The sequence below is a fragment of the Carcharhinus amblyrhynchos genome, chromosome 16 (assembly GCF_965287045.1).
Source record: "Carcharhinus amblyrhynchos chromosome 16, sCarAmb.v2.hapA, whole genome shotgun sequence".
Lineage (NCBI taxonomy): Eukaryota > Metazoa > Chordata > Chondrichthyes > Carcharhiniformes > Carcharhinidae > Carcharhinus > Carcharhinus amblyrhynchos.
The window spans coordinates 24968237-24991589 of NC_137339.1; the positions used below are offsets into that span (position 1 = coordinate 24968237).

At 41.7% G+C, this 23353-nt stretch overlaps 1 protein-coding gene across 2 annotated transcripts in view; it reads right to left on the reverse strand.

The window, feature by feature from the left end:
* Positions 1-22353, reverse strand: part of LOC145353901 (zinc finger protein 704-like) — a 107450-nt gene extending 85097 nt beyond the window's left edge. Inside the window, exons 1-2 of one of the 2 annotated variants that reach the window (XM_080204870.1) lie at positions 22221-22353; positions 20229-20461 (exon numbers count right to left, since the gene is read on the reverse strand). In XM_080204870.1, coding sequence (XP_080060996.1) covers positions 20229-20461 — 233 coding nt within the window. In that variant the 5' untranslated portion in view covers positions 22221-22353. Of the gene's footprint in view, positions 1-20228; positions 20462-21027; positions 21428-22220 lie in introns of those variants that run through there. The other variant, XM_080204869.1, reaches the window with a different exon arrangement.
* Between the last annotated feature and the right edge of the window lie 1000 nt (positions 22354-23353).

The following is a 23353-nucleotide window of genomic DNA, read 5'->3' on the forward strand; positions in this document are numbered from 1 at the left end:
AACACAAGGATAATTGGAGAGTAAGCTGTGAAGAGAGCATAGGATAGAGGTGGAGAGACTCTTCCCACTCAGAAAGGACAGTAGGACTAGGGGGCACAGCCTCAAGATAAAGGGGGGGGCGGTTTAGAATGGAGTTGAGGAAGAACTTCTTCACTCAAAGCGTGGTGAATCTCTGGAATTCTCTGCCCGTTGAAGTGGTGGAGGCTACCTCGCTAAATATTTTTAAGACGCGGGTTGATGGGTTTTTGAAAAGAGAGGGGATTAAGGGTTATGGGGGGAGGGCGGGAATGTGGAGCTGAGCCACGACAGATCAGCCATGATCTTATTGAATGGCGGGGCAGGCTCGAAGAGCTAGATGGCCTACTCCTGCTCCTATTTCTTATGTTCTTATGTTCTTATAAGGAGGCTGAAAAGGGATAAATAGATAAATTAATGAGCAAAAAAATTAGGCCAATGGAGTATAATGTAGGAAAATGTAAACTTGCCTACTTTGACAAAAAAGTTGCAGCACATTATTTAAATGGAACGCTATTGTAAAACTCAGTGGTAAGGACAGATGTGGACAACCTGCCACTTTGTTGCAAAACATTCGTATAAAGGTGCAGCAAGTAATGAGGATAACAAATGGAATGATGTTGATCATTGCAAGGGAAAAGGAACAACTGCTACAGTTGTACAGGGTATTGGTGAGACTACATTGAGAGTACAATGTATACTTTTGGTCTCCTTAATTATTTAAGAAAGGATATAATTGAATTAGCAGTGCAGAGGTTACTTAACTGATTCCTGGGATGAATTAGATTGTCTTACGAGGAACATCTGGAGTTTAGAAGAGGTGAACGTATTGAAGGGAAAGAGAGAGAGAGAGAGAGAGAGAGAGAGAGACTTAATAGGATGAATGTTGAAAGGATGTTTCCCTTTATGGGACAGGTTAAGGCCGAGGGACAGAGTTTAAAAAATAAGAGGTTGTCCATTTAACCCAGAGGTGAGGAGAAATCTTCTCTCTCCATTAGTCTATGGAATTCTCTTCTCCAGAGAACAGTGGAGGCATGGTGGTTCTATTTAAGGCCAAACTGGATTCTGGACTGACAGAGAAGTCAACAGGTATACAGGGTAGACAGGAAAGCAGAGGAGCCATGATCTTATCAAATGGTGGAACAGGCTCAAGGGGGTGAATGGCCTACTCATGCTACTAATTCATATGCACCTCACAGAGATTCATCAATAAAATGCATGAAGTTGCCATACTTACCCACCAGGTACTACAGAAGCATACCAGTTATGGCTTGTTCAAATATTATTGTCTAATGACATCATGTGCCTTATTACCAAACAGCTTCTCAAATGAAAAATTACATGTAGTCTCATCACTTCAAATGTTAAATACTGTTGGAGATATTCTGTCTTTATCTCTCCCTTAATCTTGGCTTTCTTTACATTTCTTCACTGCATGTGTGTATGTCCTACTAACACTTCCTGGTTTAGACACTACAAGGATAGTTTTTTGTTTTGAGCTTGGGATCATATCTAGTTCCCAACTCCTCCCCAGGTTGGAATCAGTCACCCAACATTAATCACCCATTCGGTTAACGGCCAGAGGGCCCACTCAACTGTCCAATCAAGGAACACATGAGCTTTTGATGCTGAAGGGACAATGTGAGGTCTTTCAGCACCAACAGTGACTATCTGACAATGTACGCAAGGGAAAGAGAGAGAGAGAAAAAAAGAGATGCATGCTCTTAGCATTTTTAGATGTCATGAAAATAAAAAATGACTACAGTTGCCAGACTGCCATAGTGGAGATAAAAGCCTATGGCCACAGCTTTGGCTGCCTTTCTGCACTGGCAGCAGGGCTGGGGAACTTGTAAAAATAATATGGGAGACCTGGCTTCTATGTCTGAGGCTAACTCCATTCACTGACCATGTTTAGACCACGGTGGGGTGGCTCTGCTTCTAGTCACAAGGAAAGGGCTTTATAACAGGCCCTTTAATTACTTCAGTTATCTACACTCTGCAGCCAAGCAATAATTGCACCTCCTCCCAAGCCTCCTTGAAAATGACCAAGGTGGGAAGATGACAGCAAGCTGGCATGTCACACTCCAACAGCTATCTTGCTGCCCAGCTGCCTCTGCAGCCATCCAGCCTTGGTAAGGGTTCTCTGGTTGCTTGAAGAGATAAACTGTTGCTCTGCCCCACATTCCCCATACCGCCTCTAAATGGCAACATGCTGAAAAGGATCTCTAATAATCACAAAAGGCTGCTCAAAATCCTGCAAAAAGTCCATGCACGGCTGTCATGAGTAACGAACAATGAGCCCTGTTTGTTCACGGATGACTGCAAAATGGCCAAGCAAACCACTCAGTTGCATTAAACACAGCAACTAGGAATGGACAACGCACATCTGCCTCATCTACAACACCATCAAAATTAAAACTTTTATTAATAGTACTCAAATTAACCAGAAGACTAATCAAAATGGTACATGAGCAAAAGCAGTTGTGCTTCTGGCCGTTCCAATTGGATGAATATCCTCCTCAACAGGAAGCCCTAGCCACTAAGTGCTCACTCTTGGCAAGGTAAAAAAACTTCATCATTAAATAGAAACTGTTTGCGTAAATTAATTTGTCATTTTTGATCCTTATACTGTGGTATTTGCTTCAGTCCTTCTGTGTCTGTTGCAATAAACTAAGTTATTTGGTTCAGGCTGTATTTTAGTCAGCCAATATTTTGGACAATGTGAAAACAAAAGACCAGATCTAAATTAGAAAGCTTGATTTCAAGGTGAATTGTGATGCTTTCATTCACATCCTACTTGGCAACAGAACCAAAGATACGGTTTCAGGTGCTTTGGATTTCCAGCATCTGTAGTATTAAGCTTTTGCTATCTGTTAAAGAATTGGGTTTTGGAACACTATGTTGACAAGCCAATTAAGTTGCTCTTGAACAACTTATCAATACAGCTGCAAGACTGCTGGGTTTGCTGATGTGGGATAGCTACGATGTACAACGTTAAATAATTATGTGTGCATCGACATTCATTTCACGAGCACTGCTTTTGAATTGAATGGTATCTATCAACTGTGATTAGTCCCAGGCATACTGATTAAAGCATCAGTCGCTTTTAGAAAGCAGATTGGTGTAAAATTAACTATCAGTTAATGTAGCCATGCAGCCTGTCAACTATATCAGGAAATATTAAACCTAGCTTAAACAGGCTTTGTATTTGAATAAGCAACTTGCTTGTTCCAATATGTATTTAATACACTCTACACCATCAGCCAAAGGACTGTACACACCAATTTATTATTGGGGTGGGTGGGTGGGGAAATAGCTCAAACAAGCCAAATGTTACATATAACAGTACCACTAATCCTTTATACCTGCTATAAACTTAAATTTGGGTTTTAATACCACAGCCAGTAATATTATGCGATCAAGAAAAAAAATTGAGAGAATCGTTGAGAAGACATCACACCATGAAATACTAGCATTGCTCTGAAATTCTTACTTCTGCTAGTCCTGCAGAAGTATTAACTGTTTTAAATTCCGTGAATTATATAAATTAACCCACATCTCTCCTCTCCACTGGTTTTAAGGATTCAGTGCAAAATTAATTTGGGCACCATGGACAGAGGAACAGAATCACCCCTAATTTGTTGCTTTATAGTTTTGAAAAGAAAGCCAGTTTACAATGAGTGTTAAGTAAATGCAAACTCCTTGTAAAACAGGCATCTGACTCGCCAGTTTCTGCTGAGTCCATTAGTCTTAAACTGGGGCTTTTGATATGTTATTGTTTGTGAGACTGTCTATATCTGAGAAGAAATGTGCCCTTCCTTACATTATGAAAGGCAATAGATCCCTACCAAATCTTAAATAAATGTTGATGAATGAGCATTGGCTAGGATATCAGAAAGAAATCCCCGGCTCTTCTGTTAACCCATGGGACCTTTAAGCCATGGTTTACTGATCCATCCAATACAAGGTTGATGTCTTTACCTTGAATTTTTACAAGGTTGTGTCTTCACCAATCCAGCACAACACAACTGAAAGCTAATCTGAATTTGGTTCTGCCTCTGTGACTTTGATCACTCTTCAGTGGTTGTGCTGTGCTTTCTTCGAATTAACATTTTTACTCCTAGGCAAGAGTCTGGTTAGTGTGGAAAATAAAAATGCACAACTTTTGGGACATGGATGTGTATAAAACCACTAAGTGGGTTCCATCCTCTTTCTATAATTGGGATGTAAACATCGCTGGCTGGGTCAGCATTTATTGCCCATCACAGAAAGTATTTAAAAGACAACCACACTGCTGTAGTTCTGGAGTCACATATAGGCCAGACCAGGTAAGTACATCAAATTTCCTTCCTTAGAGGATACGAGTAAACCTGATGGGCTGTGACAATTGATTGGTTTCAAAGTCATCATTACACTTTAAATTCCAGATTAAAAACTGCACTCAAATTTCACCATCCGCCGGGGCGGGATTTGTCCCTGATCTCCAGAATATTATCCTCGGTCTCTGGGTTATTAGTCCAGTGGCAATACCATTATGTTATTGCCTCCCTCCAATAGATAATCAATATACCCAAGTAACCAAAAGACTAAACTAGTTTTGTGACTTTTTTTGAAGGAATGGGATTGGATTTAAGAATGTGGCTACCTGTTAGATCTTATCATAGTAGATGTCTTGGACAGAGCACATCACAGGTCTCAGTGCATCTCACTGCAGAGTGAATGATGCTTAACACCAGTGCTTGAAAAACAGAATTGTCCAGAAAAAGTCACAATATAGTCAAATTAATCCACAGGAAAAGAGCTACAAATGACACAATTTTCCTCTGCAGCACCAATCTGAGACATACAGGCAGGACTAACGTCAATCTACTCGCCATGTTTGTAGGCATCGCTTACAGAAGTTTACCAAAATAGAATGATAAATAAGGCACACATTTTCCAAGTTAATTCTAATATTTAAGATTTGGTAGAGACCTACTGCCTTTCAATGTAAAGAAAGGCAAATTGCTTCTCAGATATAGGTGATCTCACAAACTTTAAACAGAACAAAAGCCCCAGTTTAAGACTGATGGACTCAGCAGAAAAGGGCAAGTCAGATGTCTATTTTACAAGGAGTTTGAGTAAACTGGTTTTCTCTTCAAAACTACAAAGCATCAAATAAGGGGTGATTCTGTACCTCTGTTCATGGTGTCAAGGCCGCAAACTGATGGAGGGGGAACATTACTTTTCAGTGAAAGCAGAGTTCAGGAACCAATCTCCTGTTAATCCATGGGACCTTTATGCCGCAGATGGTTTAACAATCCATCCAATGCAAAGTTGATGTCTTTACCATGACTTTTTAAAATACTAGCTCTCCTGCCAGCTCATCTGAAATATACAAAATATTTTACATCAGCACACATGGCACCAATTATTCCGATTAACATGATGGAAACTGGCAATGTAAAGTTGCCATTCTGTAATAATTCTCCTGTCAGCGAAAGTGCCATGGTACCTTGAGGACAGAACAATCACCAGATGTCAAGCTCTTACAGCCTTTATCATAGGAATTGATGACACAAATATATAAAAAAATTGGAAAAGCACATATTTAAAAAGGGAAATGAATTACACCTGTATATCTTGACCTTCTAATCTGCTTCCCTGAAACGCTAAACTTGGTTTTGACTCTTGGGAGTAGGTTCTAAGTTTATGTAGCGAGTACATTTATTTCAACATAATTTTCCCATTATGTGCTGTGGCCTGTGTAATTATTTTTTTCCAAAAGGCATTCTTTAGAAACGTTAGGCTCAACTAACTGCAAGAAGAACTCACAGGTGTTCTGGAAGCCACGACCTGGGGCGGCTGATTGCTCAAGAGTGTTGCGTTCTGGCTGCATTCCAGCTCTCTCACATAGCTGTGAACAGTGGGCACAGCTGATGGATATTTTGGGTAGCTCAATCAGGTGTTGCACTAAGCGACAACAGGAGACAGTGGCAACTTTGAGCTGCTTCAAATTAGCTGATGCGTTTAGTGCAAGATCTGGTCTACCTCTGCTACAATGTGTTCTCTTTATGTCTTTATGGCAGAACAAGATGTTAACTGATTCTGAAGCCAGATGGTGAAGTAGGAAACCAGACATCAATCTTTTACTTAATATTAAATTTATTTACACATGTCTGTCTCCGCCAACATGCAATGTCCCAGATGTCTCACGATTTTCCACTGGCATTCTGCATGCCACATCGTAATATGGGACAACCTTCTTTTAAGACTTCCAAATGACTATGAGAACATTTTTTTCTAAAGCATGATCACTTGTGTCAACCCATTTTAATTTGGAGATTTATTTTCTTCCTGGCATCTCCTTTACATGAGCAAGGTCAATACTTAACTTTTTTTTTAAACAGTCGCACGGTTTGTCAAATGTATGTTATCCCACAGGGATAAATCTGTATAATATTCAATGGGCAAACTATTCTCAGAACACTCTTGTACAGAATTTCCCCTAAATTTTTGACAAGTAAAACGGCCCATTTCTATTGTTTCACCAAGAACCAGTATTGACACAGCTATGTTACTTTACTACATTTTTTATTTTCTTAACTTCCCAAGCCAAAGGATGACAGTTTTCATGTTCACTTACCAAGAATTCTCAAACCAGTTGTACTCGAATACCCATCTAGAATATTGGTCCGAGAAACATAACTAAAAAAGACTAATTTCATGTCCTTCAGACCTCACAAGGCTGGAAACTTAAGTACGCAGTCCTCCATATTTAAAAAATTCCTGTTTGCCCTCAAAACACCCTCAATTGCAGTGTCTCATCATAGTACTTACATCAAAACTGGCATCTGGTCTTATTTGGGTTCACTGCTAATACAATTATCCAATCAAGCTTCTAAGTGTCCTGTTTCGTCTTTGGATGCAAGATTTGATTTATTATTGTCACATGTATTGGATTACAGTAAAAGTATTGTTTCTTATACAGGCAAAAGAAAACATTCATAGAGTACAGAGGGGAGAAGGATAGGGTGCAGAATATGGTGTTGCAGTTACAGATAGGGTGAAGAGAAAAATCAGCTTAATATATGATAGGACCATTCAAAAGTCTGATGAAAAAGGGAAGAAGCAGTTGAGTCGTTGGAAGTGTTTTCAGACTTTTGTTATCTTTCCTGACAGAAGAAGGTGGAAGAGAGTATGTCTGGGGTGCGTGGGTCCTCGATTATGCTGGTTGCTTTTCCAAGGCAGCAGGAAGTGGAGACAGAGTCAGTGGATGGGAGGCTGACTCGTGCGATGCACTAGACTTCCTTCACAAACTTTTGTGGCTCCTTTCGGTCTTGGTTGGAGTAGGACCCATACCAAGCTGTGATAAATCTGGAAAGGGTGCTTTTTATGGTGCAACTGTGAAAATTGCTAAGAGTTGTAGTGGGCAGGCTGAATTTCCTTAGATATCTGAAAAAGTAGAGGCATTGGTGGGCTTTTTTAATCATGGGATCAGTGTGGAGGTCCAGCACAGATTGCTGATGATCTTAATACTGAGAAACTTGAAGCTCTCAACCATCTCCACTTCATTACCATTGATGTAAACAGGGAGATCTCCTCCACTACACTTCCTGAAATCATCTTTTTGTGATGACTTAACAAGATCAGGATAACACTTGCTAAATAAGATTGTTGGTTAAAGGTTACCGTTTGTTATCAATCCCAATTCACTGAGACAAATGGACCATAATAATTTGACTGCCTTGTTAGAAAGCCACGGTCTTACCATCACACCTATCACCTTACCCAGACCTTCCCATTCTTTATGGCCCTCTTATTGTGTACAGATCTCCAGGATTAAAACTCATGGGTGTTGTGATTTTTAAATTTACTTGTGTCATAACTAGGCTTACATTAACACTGAAAAGAAGTTAGTGTGAAAATCCCCTAGTTGCTACACTCCGGCGCCTGTTCGGGTACACTGGGGGAGAATTTTAGCATGGCCAATGCACCTAACCAGCACGTCTTTCAGACTGAGGAGAAACCACAGCACCTGGAGAAAACACACACACAGACACGGGGAGAATGCACAGGCTCCGCACAGGGACCTAAGGTGGGAATCAAACCCAGGTCCCTCACGCTGTGAGGCAGCAGTGTGAACCACTGTTCCTAACGCAACACGTTAGAGTTCTCTGAATTTGTTCTGAAGGTTTCCACGTTGATGATTGCTCTTCTTCCTGCACGTAAAGCATTCAAGTGTAGAGCAAAAAAAAACTGTAGTCCATTACCAAAAGCTTAGTGACCTGTACAATTTCCTGAGACTGATTATTATCATCTTCAACTTCCAAACTCCCTGCATTGGACGTCCATTCGAAAACCCTTCTGTTCCACTTTAGATAGCTCATCACAGGGTGATTGAGTCATACCTGAAGCACTTGTTACTGTTTTCCCCCAACATTCCTGGGGTCCAGTCATCCATTAACGTTGCTCCAATCTGGTCATCTACCAGATGTACTAATGACTGCCTTCATCCTCATTGCTTCTGTTTGTAACTCATCTGTTGCACTGATGCCTGCACCCTATGTGTGAACAATCTTGAAATGCTACAATCATAGAGACCTCCATCCTTTGAAACACCACAGGACATCCTACTTGTGCCAGCAGGGCTCCTGGAAATGACTGCTGAGCTGAAATTTTTCTCAAAGCAGCAGATATTTTAATCCAAAAAGATGACATTTTCTGAGAACAGAATCCTAATAAAGACCAGGATCCTATTCATAAGTGACACTTTAGCACAATCCACCAATTTAAACATGAGCATTGAATAAGGAACCCACAAACTGAATTTCTGTAATGTCCATGATATGTTCCTCAACAGAATGACCGCCCATCAAAATCAATATCCAAACATACGTCTGGGCATCTTTCTTCCAAATTTCATTCAAGAAGCTTAATAAGATCCAAACATTCATCAGTATCCAACTGATGGGAGTCCAGCTCAAAATACTTTGCTTTTATTTATATTTTTGCGTGGAAGAGACAATGCAAAGGTCTTTGGTAAGGACGTAGCCCACATCCACACATCTGCTTCATTTTCCCATTAGGTTCAGATTCAGAGAACAGTGAGTAATCATACTGACAATTTACATTTGCTTTTAGACAGTCTTTGCATAAGTAACTCAAACTACTATCTTCTGTTAGAAAGGAAACCTTAAATTCCAACCTCTAGGCAGCCAAACTGCTCTGGTGTTAGTTCATTCTGAAGCCAGATTGTGTAGTAGTAAACCAGGTACCAATCTTTTCACTTACAAGATTTATTTGCAACATGCAATATTACATATGTCTACCTCCTCCCTAAACAGCGTCCCAAAAGTGTCTCTTTATACCATGGGGTATTGTCATAATTTCACTAAATAATCAACTCCTTAAAGAGGCACTCGTAATAAATATAAAACTTTAATGGAAACTTACAAAATTAAGTTAAAATAACATTTTTGTGTCTCTTGCACCAGTGATGAGCAACCTAGGCTAGTGAATGGGCAGCACGGACAGCCCTCCATTTCAGTGGGCCACAAGATGGAAATCAGGCTCATTCGTTAACCATGACCCCATGATTAAGAATAAAGACATTTAATACATGCTGAATATTTCGTAACGAGTTGTAGCAAATGCTTAATCATTTACATATCAAATCAAACTATCAACCTCAAAACATAAAAGTAAAATGAATACTTACACTTTGGTGGATGCATCCAATGTGAACAATCAGCATGCACCTAATTCCATTTGCCCTTGCTTTCTGTGAATGTCACTTCAGTTATACCAGTAGGAAAAAAAAAGTTACACAGATGGAAATCAGCAGAATATGGCAAACCTGTGCGTGATAACGATCAACAAAACGTCTTGTGGGCTGCACTCAGAATCCAGATGAATGGCATGTGGCCCTTGGCAAGCAGGTTCCCCGCTACTGCCTTACACTCGTCTGAGTCTACCAAATTAACGAAGTAAACTAACCAAAGAACCAGCCCTTAAAAAGGGCACTTCAGCAATAACAAAACTTTTAGACAAATTAAATTAAAATGGCAATTTTGCATGGAGATATCGGACTTCAGATTCTGCAGGACCCACCAGGAGCAGAAGACAGGCAGTCCAGTTGAATGAACCTGTTTATGGCCACCTTGACCTAGAGTCAGACCCTCCAATATGCTCTCCTTCCCCAACTAGGTGACCAGGCTAGTTAAGATTAGCAGCATGGGGCTTAAGTGCAAGCAAAACTTGAGAAGCGCCTCCCTCAAATAAAAAGGGCTGCAACATTGCACAACCTATGTCAGCATGAACTCCTCAAAAAGGACAGGCAGCCTGGGATCCATCATAACCTTTTACTGCACTGGACTGTCACATGCAACATCCTCCATGTCAAATCCCTGATGGAAAAGGGGAAGACCCCACCTCATGGAAATCCTCCCATCAGAAGCCCCCTCTTCTGCCAGCCACATGAACCCCTATTGGGGGAGATGCAGATTCTTGAGCAGTGGTCCTCTCTTGATAGGTGCTACTCTTGATGGGAGTATGTCCCAGCGAGAAAAAGCCCCCTTTATAAATGCTCAAATCACATACTCAATCAATGGTTTTCACCTGTGTGTATTCTTATTAGTGCACATAACATACCACTATCAAAGCTGACTGGATACAACTAGTAAAAAAATGACTGGTACGGAACTGGACAAAATATCTGGCATGTTTAGTAAGTTAAGTAATATCTTCACAATTGATGGTACGCTGATTTGTTAACATTTTCTTGAAATAGGCAACTACCAAAACAAAGATGGTGCAAGTGGTGGAAACTAATATAAAATGGATGATGACACCCAACCGTCCTAATAGAAAATATAACGGGTAATCAACATTGATAGAGGTCATCCTTAGCAGGTATTCCTCAAGTCACTATCCAAGGTCGAAGTGCTGGTCAAGTATATTTTCTCCATAAATCTGAAAACCGAACACATCCACACTTTGAACCTCAGCTGCCTGTAGCATGGGGAGTCTCTGACCCAAGTCAACAAGAGCCTTGCTGACCAGATCTACCCTTTAATAGAGGAAGACTAATTGTTTGTTTGCACTTTTTAGTCTTGCAAACCCTCTCCATAGATCATAATCAAAGATGGTACCACAGATAGAAAATTATAGGTACCCTGTATTTATCGTCCGGTGAGACATTTTACTTTTCTTGCCATTTTAGTTTGTTTAGACTATAACTAGCCTGGGCTTCAACCATTGTGATGCAAGTAGGTTTTTGGGGTTGGACAGAGCGGGACACGTCCACTTTTCTTCTTGCTCTGCCACTTTTCGTTCAGCTCACGCTCAACTCTTGTTGCCCCTTGTGATGCCTCGCTCTTATATTGTGGCTTGTTGTCTTGTCCCCTGGAGCTTTCCATTTTTATTCATGGTAGTCATTTTTTGGGGCAGGGGTGGATGGAGGTGTTTTTACGTGGTGGGATGAGAAAAGGAAAAGGGGGGTTGTTTTGTACGAAAGGTACATTGGTGGGTGGGGGGGAGGCAGGGAAGTGGGAAGGAGAAACTTGGAGGTAAAGAGGGGCCGTGGGCTGGGGGGGGTTGTGTACTGCATTGGGTATAATTCCAAAATATTCTGTAAATGCCTACAGTGGCAGTGGTTAACAAGGGTGATGATCAAGCCCATTGGAGACCAGGGGGTTATCTGTGTGACAGCGCACCAGGTATTGTGAGGAGGAAGAGTGAGTAGTTCTCTTTTGTGCTTCCCTCAGGGATGTGACTAAGGCGGGGTAAATGAGGTCTAAAGTCTTACCACCTTTCAGGTTATATATGGGTGGGCCTTTGAGGTCTCTTAATATTCCCTGTTCTGGAACCCATGTAGGAAAATGGGGTTAACACACCTTAAGTGGAAGTTGTTGTTGGAGCAGATTCAGTGGGCCAAAATGTAAGTAGGGCTAGGCCTACAGGTGGTATACTAAATACAGAATTATCCGAAATGTGAAACACAAAACGGCCCCGAGGACTGATGAAGGACATAACTTGTATCTTCAACTGTTTCCTCAGTAACTTTCCGTCCATAAGATCAAATGAGGGTCTGTTTGCTGATAATCAGCCTCATTTGCAATTTTTCAGATAACAAAGTGATCTGTGCTCAGGTGCACCATCCAGACTCGAGTTCAGAAGGGAAAAATAACATTCAGGTGACAGATGAGCAATGACTTCCTTCAACATGAGACAGTACCAACATTTTACCTTTACTTTAAATGACAACACTATTGATCTCATGATAGGCATTGCTGTCAATATCTTGCTGGTCACCAGAAGCTCTTGAGACCAGCCAAAAGTTCAGAAGCAACAACAGCAGGCTGGGCAGTCTGCAACATACCATTCATCTCCCCAAATAAGTCTCACAATCAGCTAAAAGGCATAAATCAGGATTGAGATGAAATATTCTCGACAAGCCAAAATTTTACAGCTCCAAGAATACTCAAGCATGAAATGCCATCCAAAACAAGGTCATTAGCAGACTGTCCACTAATCCATGGATAGAGCGTGTAGTATCAATACACTGCCAACTCTTCGATGTTTCCTTAGCAGAAACTTTCAACCTCCACCGTCTAAAAGCACAAGAGCAGCAGAATGCATGGGAGCAATGCCAACTCCAAGCTTCCCTTAAGTCAGACACCACCCCAGCTTAGAGCTACATCATCATTCCTTCATCCTGACTGTGCCAGAATCCTAGAACACACTACCTTCCAAATTTGTGCAAGTACATTCAAACTCCTGCAGGCTGTACCACCTTCTCAGAGCAACTAGGAATGGACAATGTCAGCCTTGCCAAATGACACCCATGCCCAAAGAATGAATTTTAAAAACATGCATAACAGGACAGGGGTTGTAAGGTTTAGGAACAGCCTATGTAGAGAGAATGTAGGGGTGGCACAATGGCATAGTGGTTAGCACTACTGCCTCACAGCAAAAGGGACCTGGGTTCAACTCCAGTCTCAAATGACTGTGTGTAGATATTAGGCATATAGGATCATAGAATATTCCCCCCCCCTCCATGTCCGTGTGGGTTTCATCCAGGTGATCCGGTTTCCTCCCACAGTCCAAAGATGTGCAGATTAGGTGAATTGGCCATGCTAAATTGCCCTTTAATGTCAGGGGGATTAGCAGGATAAATACGAGGGGCTGCAAGGATATGGCCTGGGTAGGATGGTTGTCAATGCAGGTTCGATGGGCCAAATGGCCTCCTTTTGCACTGCTGGGATTCTATACCCTCAAGAAATGAGAGGATTGCTATAGTGAAATGTTTGGAAATCTGTGAAGTATGTTAACACTTCACAGGAAAGTTTCCTGTTGTGCATTTATATATAAAACTGTCTGCAAATATTAACATTACTGAAAGACTTAATTTGCTAAACTACACCTAAATTCAAATTACATACCCCCATTCACACAACACTTGAAACAACTTTGCATACAAGAATTTGCATGAAGTTCAGTTAGGTTAAATATGATGTATTAGAGGAATAAGGTGATCCTAAATTTGAGTGTGATTAATTTCACTGGACAATTGTTCCCAAGGTGAAAGCATCAGTTGCTCAACAAGGGTACCTTTTAGCAGTCACAGGGTGCAGTTGTGCCATTATGCCATAATAGTTACATTTGCAGTGGTGGTGCAGGCTGAACATAGAGCCACACCTCAATGTGACACCAGCATGTTATACCCTGGAAGAGATAATATATTAGTTTTATTTTGGAGGCATTAGGTCATAACAGGTGAGTCTTAATATTAGGTCATCCTTTAAGCAAAGGAAGATGTGATCAAGTGAAGGAAGATGCGATAAGTTAAAAAAGGGGAAGGTCAAAGCAAGAACGCATGGTAGCAATGAGGGAATTGATAATCTGAGTGCGGCAGATCAAACAAGCTTAAGAGTGTGATTGCAGACAAAGCTAGCGGCTGTGAAAATAATAAAAAAGACAGCTTTAAAAGCATCCTATCTGAATGCACACAACAAAGTAGATGAATTGATGGCACAAATGGAAATAGTAAATAGATGTACTCTAATTGCTATTACGGAGGTGTGGTGGCAGAGTGACCAAGACTAGAAACTGAATATTCAAGGGTATTCAACATTTAAGGAGGATAAAGAGGAAGTGGACATGGGATGGAGTTCTTAATAAAGGAGATGAGTACATTGGCGAGAGAGGATCTGAGATCAGAGGATCAAAATATAGAATCCACAGTGTGGAGCTAAGATACAGTATGGAGCAGCAAACATTGACAGCTGGTGTTTTTGGCCATCAAACAGTAGTGATAATGTTGGGCACAATACAAATCAGGAATTTAGGGGTGCATCTAACAAGCATAATGTAGTAATCATGGGGGATTTCAATCTGCATATAGTCCAGATAAAACTACTTGGCACCAACGCAGAGGACGAATTCTTGGAATCATACAATAGTTTTCTAGAACAGTCTGTTGAGGAACCAACCAGAAAATGTGCTATTCTAAAATCAAGGGTGAAATTCTCCCAAAAATGAAACCAATGTGTCATAATGGCAAGAGTACAAGAGTACTGAAGTGATCCGAGCCAGTTGCCAGTCTCTCAGGCAAGCTCCGCACCACAATCAATTTTTCAACATGCCTCCCATCACGATGCACTTCTGCATGATATCCCCCACCCCCAGCACAACCCCACCCCCTTGCCACTATCTCCACACTAGTGATGCCTGACAGGCACTGCCAGGGTGTCCTGTGGCCACTGCCAGAGTGTATGGTGACCACCAGTGTGCCAGATGAGCCCCACCCACGCCCAACCTTGCCCCTAACCATCCTGAGGTTTCCATGACCTCAGAACCCCCCCCAAAGTGACCACTGAAGCAGGTCTTCATTGATGGAGATGAGTAGTGACTCCATTATCATGTCACGCCCAAAAGCCAGTGGCTTCCATGTGCTGGAATGAGTGGGCCAAGCATATTTAAATGCTATTTTAAATAAGCTAATCGGCCTTGCACCCTTCTTAGGTGAGCTCCATGTTCACGCCATTAGAAAGAGGCCGGGAGGCACAAACTGTTTGGTGCCAGGCACGAAAATGATTTTCAGGATCGCACGCTATTCTCCGGGATCGCACCTGGTGCGGATCGTGCTGGCAAGGTCGGAAAATCACCCCCAAGTATTCTGCAATGAGAAAGAGGTATTTAATAATCTTCTTGTAAAAGGGCCTAGAGACAAGAGTGACCATAATACATTATTCAATCCAAAACAAGGGTCTTAAATCTAAACAAAGGAAACTGTAAGGGGCAAGTCTGCTGTAACAGTTTGAGAGACATTAAAAGGTATAATGGCAGACAGACCAATATTAAAGAATACAAGGTTTACAACAAATTTACATTCTTTGAGGCACAAAAGCTCAGCAGGAGAGGTGATCAAATCATGGTTAATAAGAGAAGATTGTATTAGATCAAATGAAGAGGTTTAGAAAGTTGGCCAAGTAGTAGCCCTGAGGATAGGGAGCATTTTAATATTAACTAACTCTCCAAGAGCATCCTATCCAGAAAATGAAACTAGTGAGAAACATTAAAAAATGGACTTAAGTTTTTAAATAGGTAAGCAAAAAGGAAAAGTTTAACAAAGACAGACTTGGGACACTACAACAGAAAAGGAGAATTTTTAATGGGGAATAAAGAAATGGCAGAGAAACTGAACAAATAATGTGTCTGCCTTCACAGAGGAAGATAGCCTCCCACAAATACTGGCGAACAAAGAGACTAGAAAGAATGAAGAACTCAAAGAAATTTGTGTTAGTCAAGTAATGCTTACTGAAAATTGACAAATCCCCTGGATTGATGACTTACATCCCAGAGTGTTGAAAGAGGTGGCCGTAGAGATAGTGGATGCACTGGTGGCCATCTTCCAAGATTCTATAGAACAGTTCCTGTAGATTGTAAAGTAGCAAATGTATCCCCACTATTTAAGAAAGGGGAGAGAAGGGAAAACACAGGGAACCGTTGAACAGGGAATCTGTAAGCATGGCATCTGTAGCAGGGTTGGTGAGATTTTCTTGTGAGAGATTGAGACTGGGTCCATATTCACTGGGCTTTAGAAGTGTGAAAGGTGATTTCTTTGAAATTCTTACAGGGCCCAAGAAGAGAGATGAAGGAAGAATGTTTTCCCTGCTTCTTTGGGGGAAGGTTGTTAGGACTTGAGATAAGAAGCAATTTAGAATCAGAGAATTCCTACAGAGCAGGAGGCCATTTGGCCCATCAAGCCTGCACCAACAACAATCCCACCCATGCCCTACTCCCATAACCCAAATTTTTACCCTGCTAATCCCTCGGACACTAAGGGGCAATTTAGCATGGCAATCAACCTAACTCGCACATCTTTGGAATTTTCTACGCACAAGGCTGTGAAGGCTTGAGCCCATTCAAAACGCAGATTGATAGAATTATAGATATTAAAGATCTCAAAGAACATGGAGAAAGTTTGGAAAATGGCAATGAGCAGGATTTTATGGCCTCATTCAACCCGAGACTGGGAAACCCCACCCAAGATCAATGGACCTTTCCACTGTCCACCCCTCTCCTGCTCGGATTCCTGAGACAGGCAGGGTGCAGAACTCTAGCTGAATAGCAGAGTAGGCTTGAGGGGCTGTACATCTTATTCCAATTTCCTATGTTCCTAACATCCAATCCAAATTTAGAGAAAATTGCATTGCAATGACTCTAAACTTGAAACAAATATGCACCTAAATATCACCCTTCATGTGTCCAGATTAAGGTTTTAACAGTGTGAAGTCATGGTCAATTTTTCTGTGGGAGTTTAAACAATTATTGGGGCTGGACCCAATATGAATCACATCTATGATTTTTTTCAATATTAGCAGCTCTTTGCTTATGAGCAAAAGTAAAACTCAATGTGTTATTTATATATGACAAACTTAAAACATGGAACCACACAAAATTATCTTCCAAGCTAAAATAAAACACTTGAGCGTTACTAATAGATTCTTTCCTTTCCCTGGCAAAAGGATTTGTACAATAAGAAGTCTCACAACACCGGGTTAAAATCCAACAGGTTTATTTGGTAGCAAACGCCATTAGCTTCCAGGGCTCTGCCCCTGTGTGAGGTGAGTGGGGAGTTCTGATCACAAACAGGGCACATAGAGACACACACAGTTTACAGAGTGCTGATTCTTGTCTTTATATGCCCTGTTTGTCATCAGAACTCCCCACTCACCTGATGAAGGGGCAGAGCCCTGAAAGCTAGTGGTATTTGCTACCAAACAAACCTGCTGGACTTTAACCTGGTGTTGTGAGACTTTTTACCGTGTTTACCCCAGTCCAACGCCAGCAGCTCCATTTCACAAAGGGATCTGTCCCATACATAATTAGACAATCTGCATAACTATGTATTAATGAAATACCTTAAATGCACACTAAAAGATTTCAGTTGCAACATTTGTGTAGAAAATGTTTCAAGTGACAAACTCAAAGTTGAGATACGTTATCCTATGAAATAAATTAGAGAGCTAGAAGGCGACAAATCTGAGACAACAGCATGAGAGTAGAAAGGTCAAAAAAGTGGAACTTCACACTATCCTTTTTTGCTTTTTACAATCTGAGTTGGAAAAAATTTCAGATGTTCCAAGCAAAGCATTAAGACCACACATTGGAAGAATGCAACATGTTTAAAAGCTTTCTGAAACTGATTTGGATTTTATTTAATTCAATTTGAAGTTGATCTCCGGTGGTATTGCTGAGTTAGTCTGGGATCTAGAGCATGGTGTGGAAACAACATGCCAAAAGGGAAGTTGCACTCAGTTTACACCTCTCAGGTACCACCGGTGAACAAAATTCCCAGATCAAAATGGGTCAGGCTCAATTTGAGGCTAATTGAAGGTAAACTAGCTTTGTATACTGGCAACTGCTTTAAATTTCTAACTCTTTCCCTTATGAAATGGAAAGGTGATCAACCCGGAAAAAAAATGAAATAACTGCCGTTATTTCCTCAAAGAAAATGAATTAAGTCTGAATGTCTGAAGTGGAATAGATGAAAATGCAGAAATACTTAAAAACCTTCACTTCAGACGTAATTTCATGGATTTGATAGCACGAGGATGATTATGGAACTGGACTGAAACTAAATCCATAATTGGCTTCAGAAGCAATGTGAATGTTCTGAATGGCAATCGCACAGAGATGTGGGGAAAGGCGAGTAGGGGTGGGGGCATATTCCCTGGCCATTTTGATCAGATTAGCTACACAGCCAACTTGTTCTGCCTAACAATGTGTCATCCAATATTCTCATGGTACTTGGTCACAGACATTTTTGAGTAGCCTGATAACTGCACCAGAGCATGGTTATGATGGGGGTGGCGTAAAGAACAAAATCCATCTACTATGCAGAAGTTCTCCTCTGCACTTTTTTTTGTTGGATCGCCAACTTGGGTGACACCAGCAGGAGTTGGCCACATGGAGGATCTTGTGACAGATGCAAATCCCCAAAACTGGTTAAGGTCTGGACATAGATCCCGTTTCTTCAGGCATTCTGATGAGCTCTAAACCCAGTCATGTCTTCACTTTCTTCTGGAGGCAGTGAAGGAGGTCTTGAAGTTACTTCAAATCTCAGTGTGGAAGAGACAAAAGAATATTTTCATTAACTGAATTAAGATGAAGAACTGCGTGCGCTGTTTTTATTTAAAAAGAAACAAGATTTTAGACAGAGCACATGATCATGAGCACAGGACATTCACACCCATCAATTAGTGAGGCTTTACTAAATGCAGCATGCAAGTTCTTAAGAGTATTTTGAAATGCGGTCATAAATATTTTAGCATTTTATACAGAACAGTACACAAATCACTTATCACTACTGGAATCCTCATGGACTTCGCTGCTTCAGTATCTGGAATACTTCAGCAACCATTTGTCTGGCCACAGAACTAATGCTTCTCCAACACCAACTAACCAGTTTTCTCTAATGTCAACATGTCAAATTAATGGATTTTCTCTCATTTTCTGCGTTTCTAAAATCTGAACCGTTGAATGATCTGTAGGTGCTACTTGCTTTGCATCCAAGAAACTACTCCGTTGCTTTACTGAAAGCAATGTGTAACCATACATTTGTCTTTTATGTAGTCACCCTTTTCAGGTAGTGTATTAATTCATCTGCAAGGACCAGCCACTTAATCTCATATTTTAATCACTTCAGTATTCAAGTGGACGCCTTAATCAATATTACAGAAAAATGCACAATGGAGTCACAGCAACATCAGTTAGCATAGAATGCTGCTGACAGTTCATGACTGAAGGACCTAACAATCCAAATAATGCTCCAAAAAAATTGACAAACTAACATTTGGCCACAATATTATATGCAATTTAAACTTAATAGCAATGCATGACAAAAATCGAAGTATACAATGACAGACCTTCTAACTATGAAAGAGTCAAATGATTTTTAAAATTTCAACAAATAATAAGTACAATGGTTATGTACGTTGGCTTGATTTTCAATTGCATTGCAAGTAATTATTTGCGGTCTAGAGAACACAGCTTAGCTCTGGATTTGATTTGATTTATTATTGTCACATGTACTGGGATATAGTGAAAAGTTTTGTTTCTTGTGCACTATACATATAAAGCATACTGCTCAGAGTAAATAGGGAAGGAAAAGGAAGGGTGCAGAATGTGCTGTTACAGTCATAGCTAGGGAATAGAGAAAGATCAATTTAATATAAGGCATGTGCGTGTTTGTGCACAAACATCTTCATTTTAGCTGACATGCACTCAAATGTTGGCATAGATTAAAATTGCTGCCTCAGCGCCAAGGACCCAAGTTCGATTCCACCCTTGGGTCCTGTGCGAAGTCTGCATGTTCTCCCCACGTGTGCATGGGTTTCCTGCAAGTGCTCCAGTTTCCTCCCACAGTCCAGAAGACTGGCTAGTTAGGTGCATTGGCCATGCTAAAATTCTCCCTCAGTGTACCCAAACAGGCGTCAGAGCATGGCAACTGGGAGGTTTTCACAATAACTTCGTTGCATTGCTAATGTAAGCCTACTTGTGACAATAATAAACAAAATTTAAAGTGGTGGTGGGGGGGGGGGGGAGCGGTGCAAAGGATATTTGTTCAGTGCATGGGTTAGTTGAATTTGAGGTTGCAATCCTTTCCTAGACGTCCGAGAAGCAACTCAAGATTGCGAAACAAAAAAACCAACACAAACCCCTACCTCTGAGGAACGTCGATGTTTGCCGAAGCGAGGAGGCGTTTGTGTTCTGACACCGAGCCAGGGGGGCGGGTCGCAGGCTCCTTCTCCACTTCTCGAGTCCTGTTACATTTGTTTTCCAGATACCGGTCCTCTGCTCTCCTGGCTGTCAGACCGCGTGGCTCTGGGGATCTTAAAGGGACATGGCTCCTGTCTCCTTCCTCAACTGCTTCGCTGCCTTTGCAATTCAGAAGCATCTGAAAATTCACAAAACCCGAGAGCTGTCATTTTTTTTGTCTTCCTTGCTCCTCCTCTATTTAAAAAAAAACTCTTCAAAATAAAAAAGGAATGCACGCTGGTTTCCCCACTCCTAAAACTAAAAAAACTTGCGGGCAATGCCTGTTGGCAAGGCAAAACTACACATAACTCAGTGTCCAATTATTTAAAGTTCACAATTGGCAAAGTTGCTCAGACAGTTCCACCCCTCAGGAATATACTTTATCATGACAGGAGTGCTTTCTTTCAAAGACTGGACCATTACTGATAATTAATAATGGTGAAACATTGTTTATTTTTTCTGGTGGTGCCGGCGTTTACTTTTGCTTGCAACGGGATGGGCATTTAATTATACCGGCTTCCTTGCTCTCTTTAAACTTTGGACGTGCACTTCAGGCGCCATCTTAGTTGCAATATATTCCAAAAATATAAAAAGCAATATGTCTGATTGCAAATAAAGAAAAGACAAATGAAAGCATGCACTAAATTTGCAAACGGTCGAAGCTGTTTTTTTTTAAAAAAAAGTTAACAGAGGATGCTTAAATACCTTCTGATTATATCTGGGCTTTCCTTTCCCATCGATGCAGATTATTTCTTCTTCTGCATACTCTCTGAGAGAGCCATCATCTAGCATGATTGTGTATGAATTATTGCCCGCGGGGTCGTTCTTACAAGCCTGAATCACTCCAGAGACTCTGACTTCGCCGGCTGAACTTGGCGCGCAAACCTTTGTACCTACAACTTTGCATTTTTTGCTCAGACGTTTGGAGCTCATAGTCTTTTTTTTGAAGGGGGTGGGAGAGACAGGAGAAAAGGGGGGCGGGGGTGAAGACTAGTTAAACTAAAGCGTTTAGCAAAAAGGCTAATGCATTTTTTTTACATTCCTGTTGGATAAGGAGGGTGTTTGCAGAGGAGGGGGTGTGTGTGTGAGAGAGAGAGGGGGAAGGAAAGCTGCCGCCCTCCTCCTCTCTACAAGCCCGCCTTGCTGCTGATCACAATTGTTTTGCTTCTCTCCGGCACCGGCCCGTCCCCGCCCCTCTCTCTCAGCCTTACCCCCGCGCGCCCCGCCTCCCATTCACACCGATTGGTGGACGCACATTATAAACATTCCATTTTCGAACGCTGACATTAGCAACAAGGCACGCGGCTGGTGTAGCCACATGTCACTCAGCGACGTCCCGCCCCGGACAGCGCAAGAGCCAGTTTCCAGACCCGCCCATCCCGGGCAGTGCACGGGCGAATTTCCATACCCGTCCGTTCCGGCCAACGCAAAGCCAGTTTCCAGATCCGTCCATCCCGGGCAGCGCAGTCAGCTTCAAGGCTAGTTTCCAGACCCGCCCACCCCATGCAGCGCAACGCTAGTTTCCAGACCTGTCCATCCCAGGCAGCTCAAGAGCCAGATTCCAGCCCCGCCCACCCCATACAGCTCAAAGCCAGTTTCTAGATCCGCTCAACACCGGGCAGCGCAAAGCCAGTTTCCAGCCCCGCCCACCTCGGGCAGCGCAAAACCAGTTTCAACCCCTTCACCCCATTCCCACCCTTCCCTCTGCAACCAAAGTTGGGTCAAACCACTGCAATTCGTTTAACCCACATGTGCATGAAAATCACTCATTTCCAACCTTCGTCCCGCCCCACTCGATTTATTTTTAATCCAGTCTCCATACCATTAGATTTAAGAAGTAACGCCTCTTCTTTTTTCGTTATTGCAACACCCACCCACCCAAATTATTGGTTACTCACTTAGTTGGCCAGTTCACCTGCGAGCTGCTACTGCTTGAGGTTGCTTTCCTTGCCGCAGAAAGTTGCACGGAAGAACCGGCTCTGTCTTCTCTCTTTTCCCTCCCTCCCCGCCCCTGCGATCTGTCCGTACAGCAGGGAGTGAGAGGGAACGGGCTTGCAGACCGCGCCGGCCGGTTTCTCCGCCCATCAATCATATCAGAGCGCTGGCAGCAACTTGACACTGTAATGTTTACAGCACGTAGCGCACGTCGCTGTTCAAACGGGAGACCAATAGATCTGCAAATCTGCCTTAGGGAAAATGGCAGCCGTGTTGAGTCTTGCCCGCTTACTTTTTATTCCCCCTTAAAAATATGAATCTTAAGAATTTCCGACCATTGCACCACAGCCTTGATAGCTAAATTAACCTCTTCCCAGTGGTTTCCTGGGGAAGCCAGTTAGAGCGCCTCACCAATTCCATTTTACTATATACTAGGTGAAACGTAATATGGTTTAAAAAGCTGATAAGTGACAGACGAAAATAATACAATCTGCATATAATTAGGATCACTAACGTGACAGATATATCATTCTTTTTAGCAAGTACACTGGATCCTTTGGATCTCTTATGCACCAAGATAATGTCAAATTTCCTCTGGTGACATGCCCACACAAGCAAAAAAAACTTCCTCTACGGCTTACTTCTTCTACATAATCTCCATTGTGAATTTAATTATGAAAGATTTGAATACATTGAGAGTTTCCGCGATAAACTATTTGGTTAGATTGTCCTTTCCTATCTTTTGTTCCAATTGGGGATTTGTCCCACTTTGTTTTCAATTGCAACTTTGGGTGAGGCGAAATTTCTGGGCAATTCCTTATAAACGTTGGGAATTTATTTCTGCAGTGCTGCATACTTCTAAGCTGGAATTTCTATTATTTCGCATTGCAGTCTTGTCTTGGAACTTTGCACTTTTTTTGCCATTACAAAATTTAAAACACTGCTGTTTTTTCCATGAATTGGATTCCTGAAAGTTTCTTACGAGCATAGAAAACAATTGAAGGTGGCAAAATATTACGGATGCTGGAATCTGAAACAAAAACGGACAATGCTGGAAAATCTCAACAGGTCTGACAGCATCTGTGAAGAGAGAACA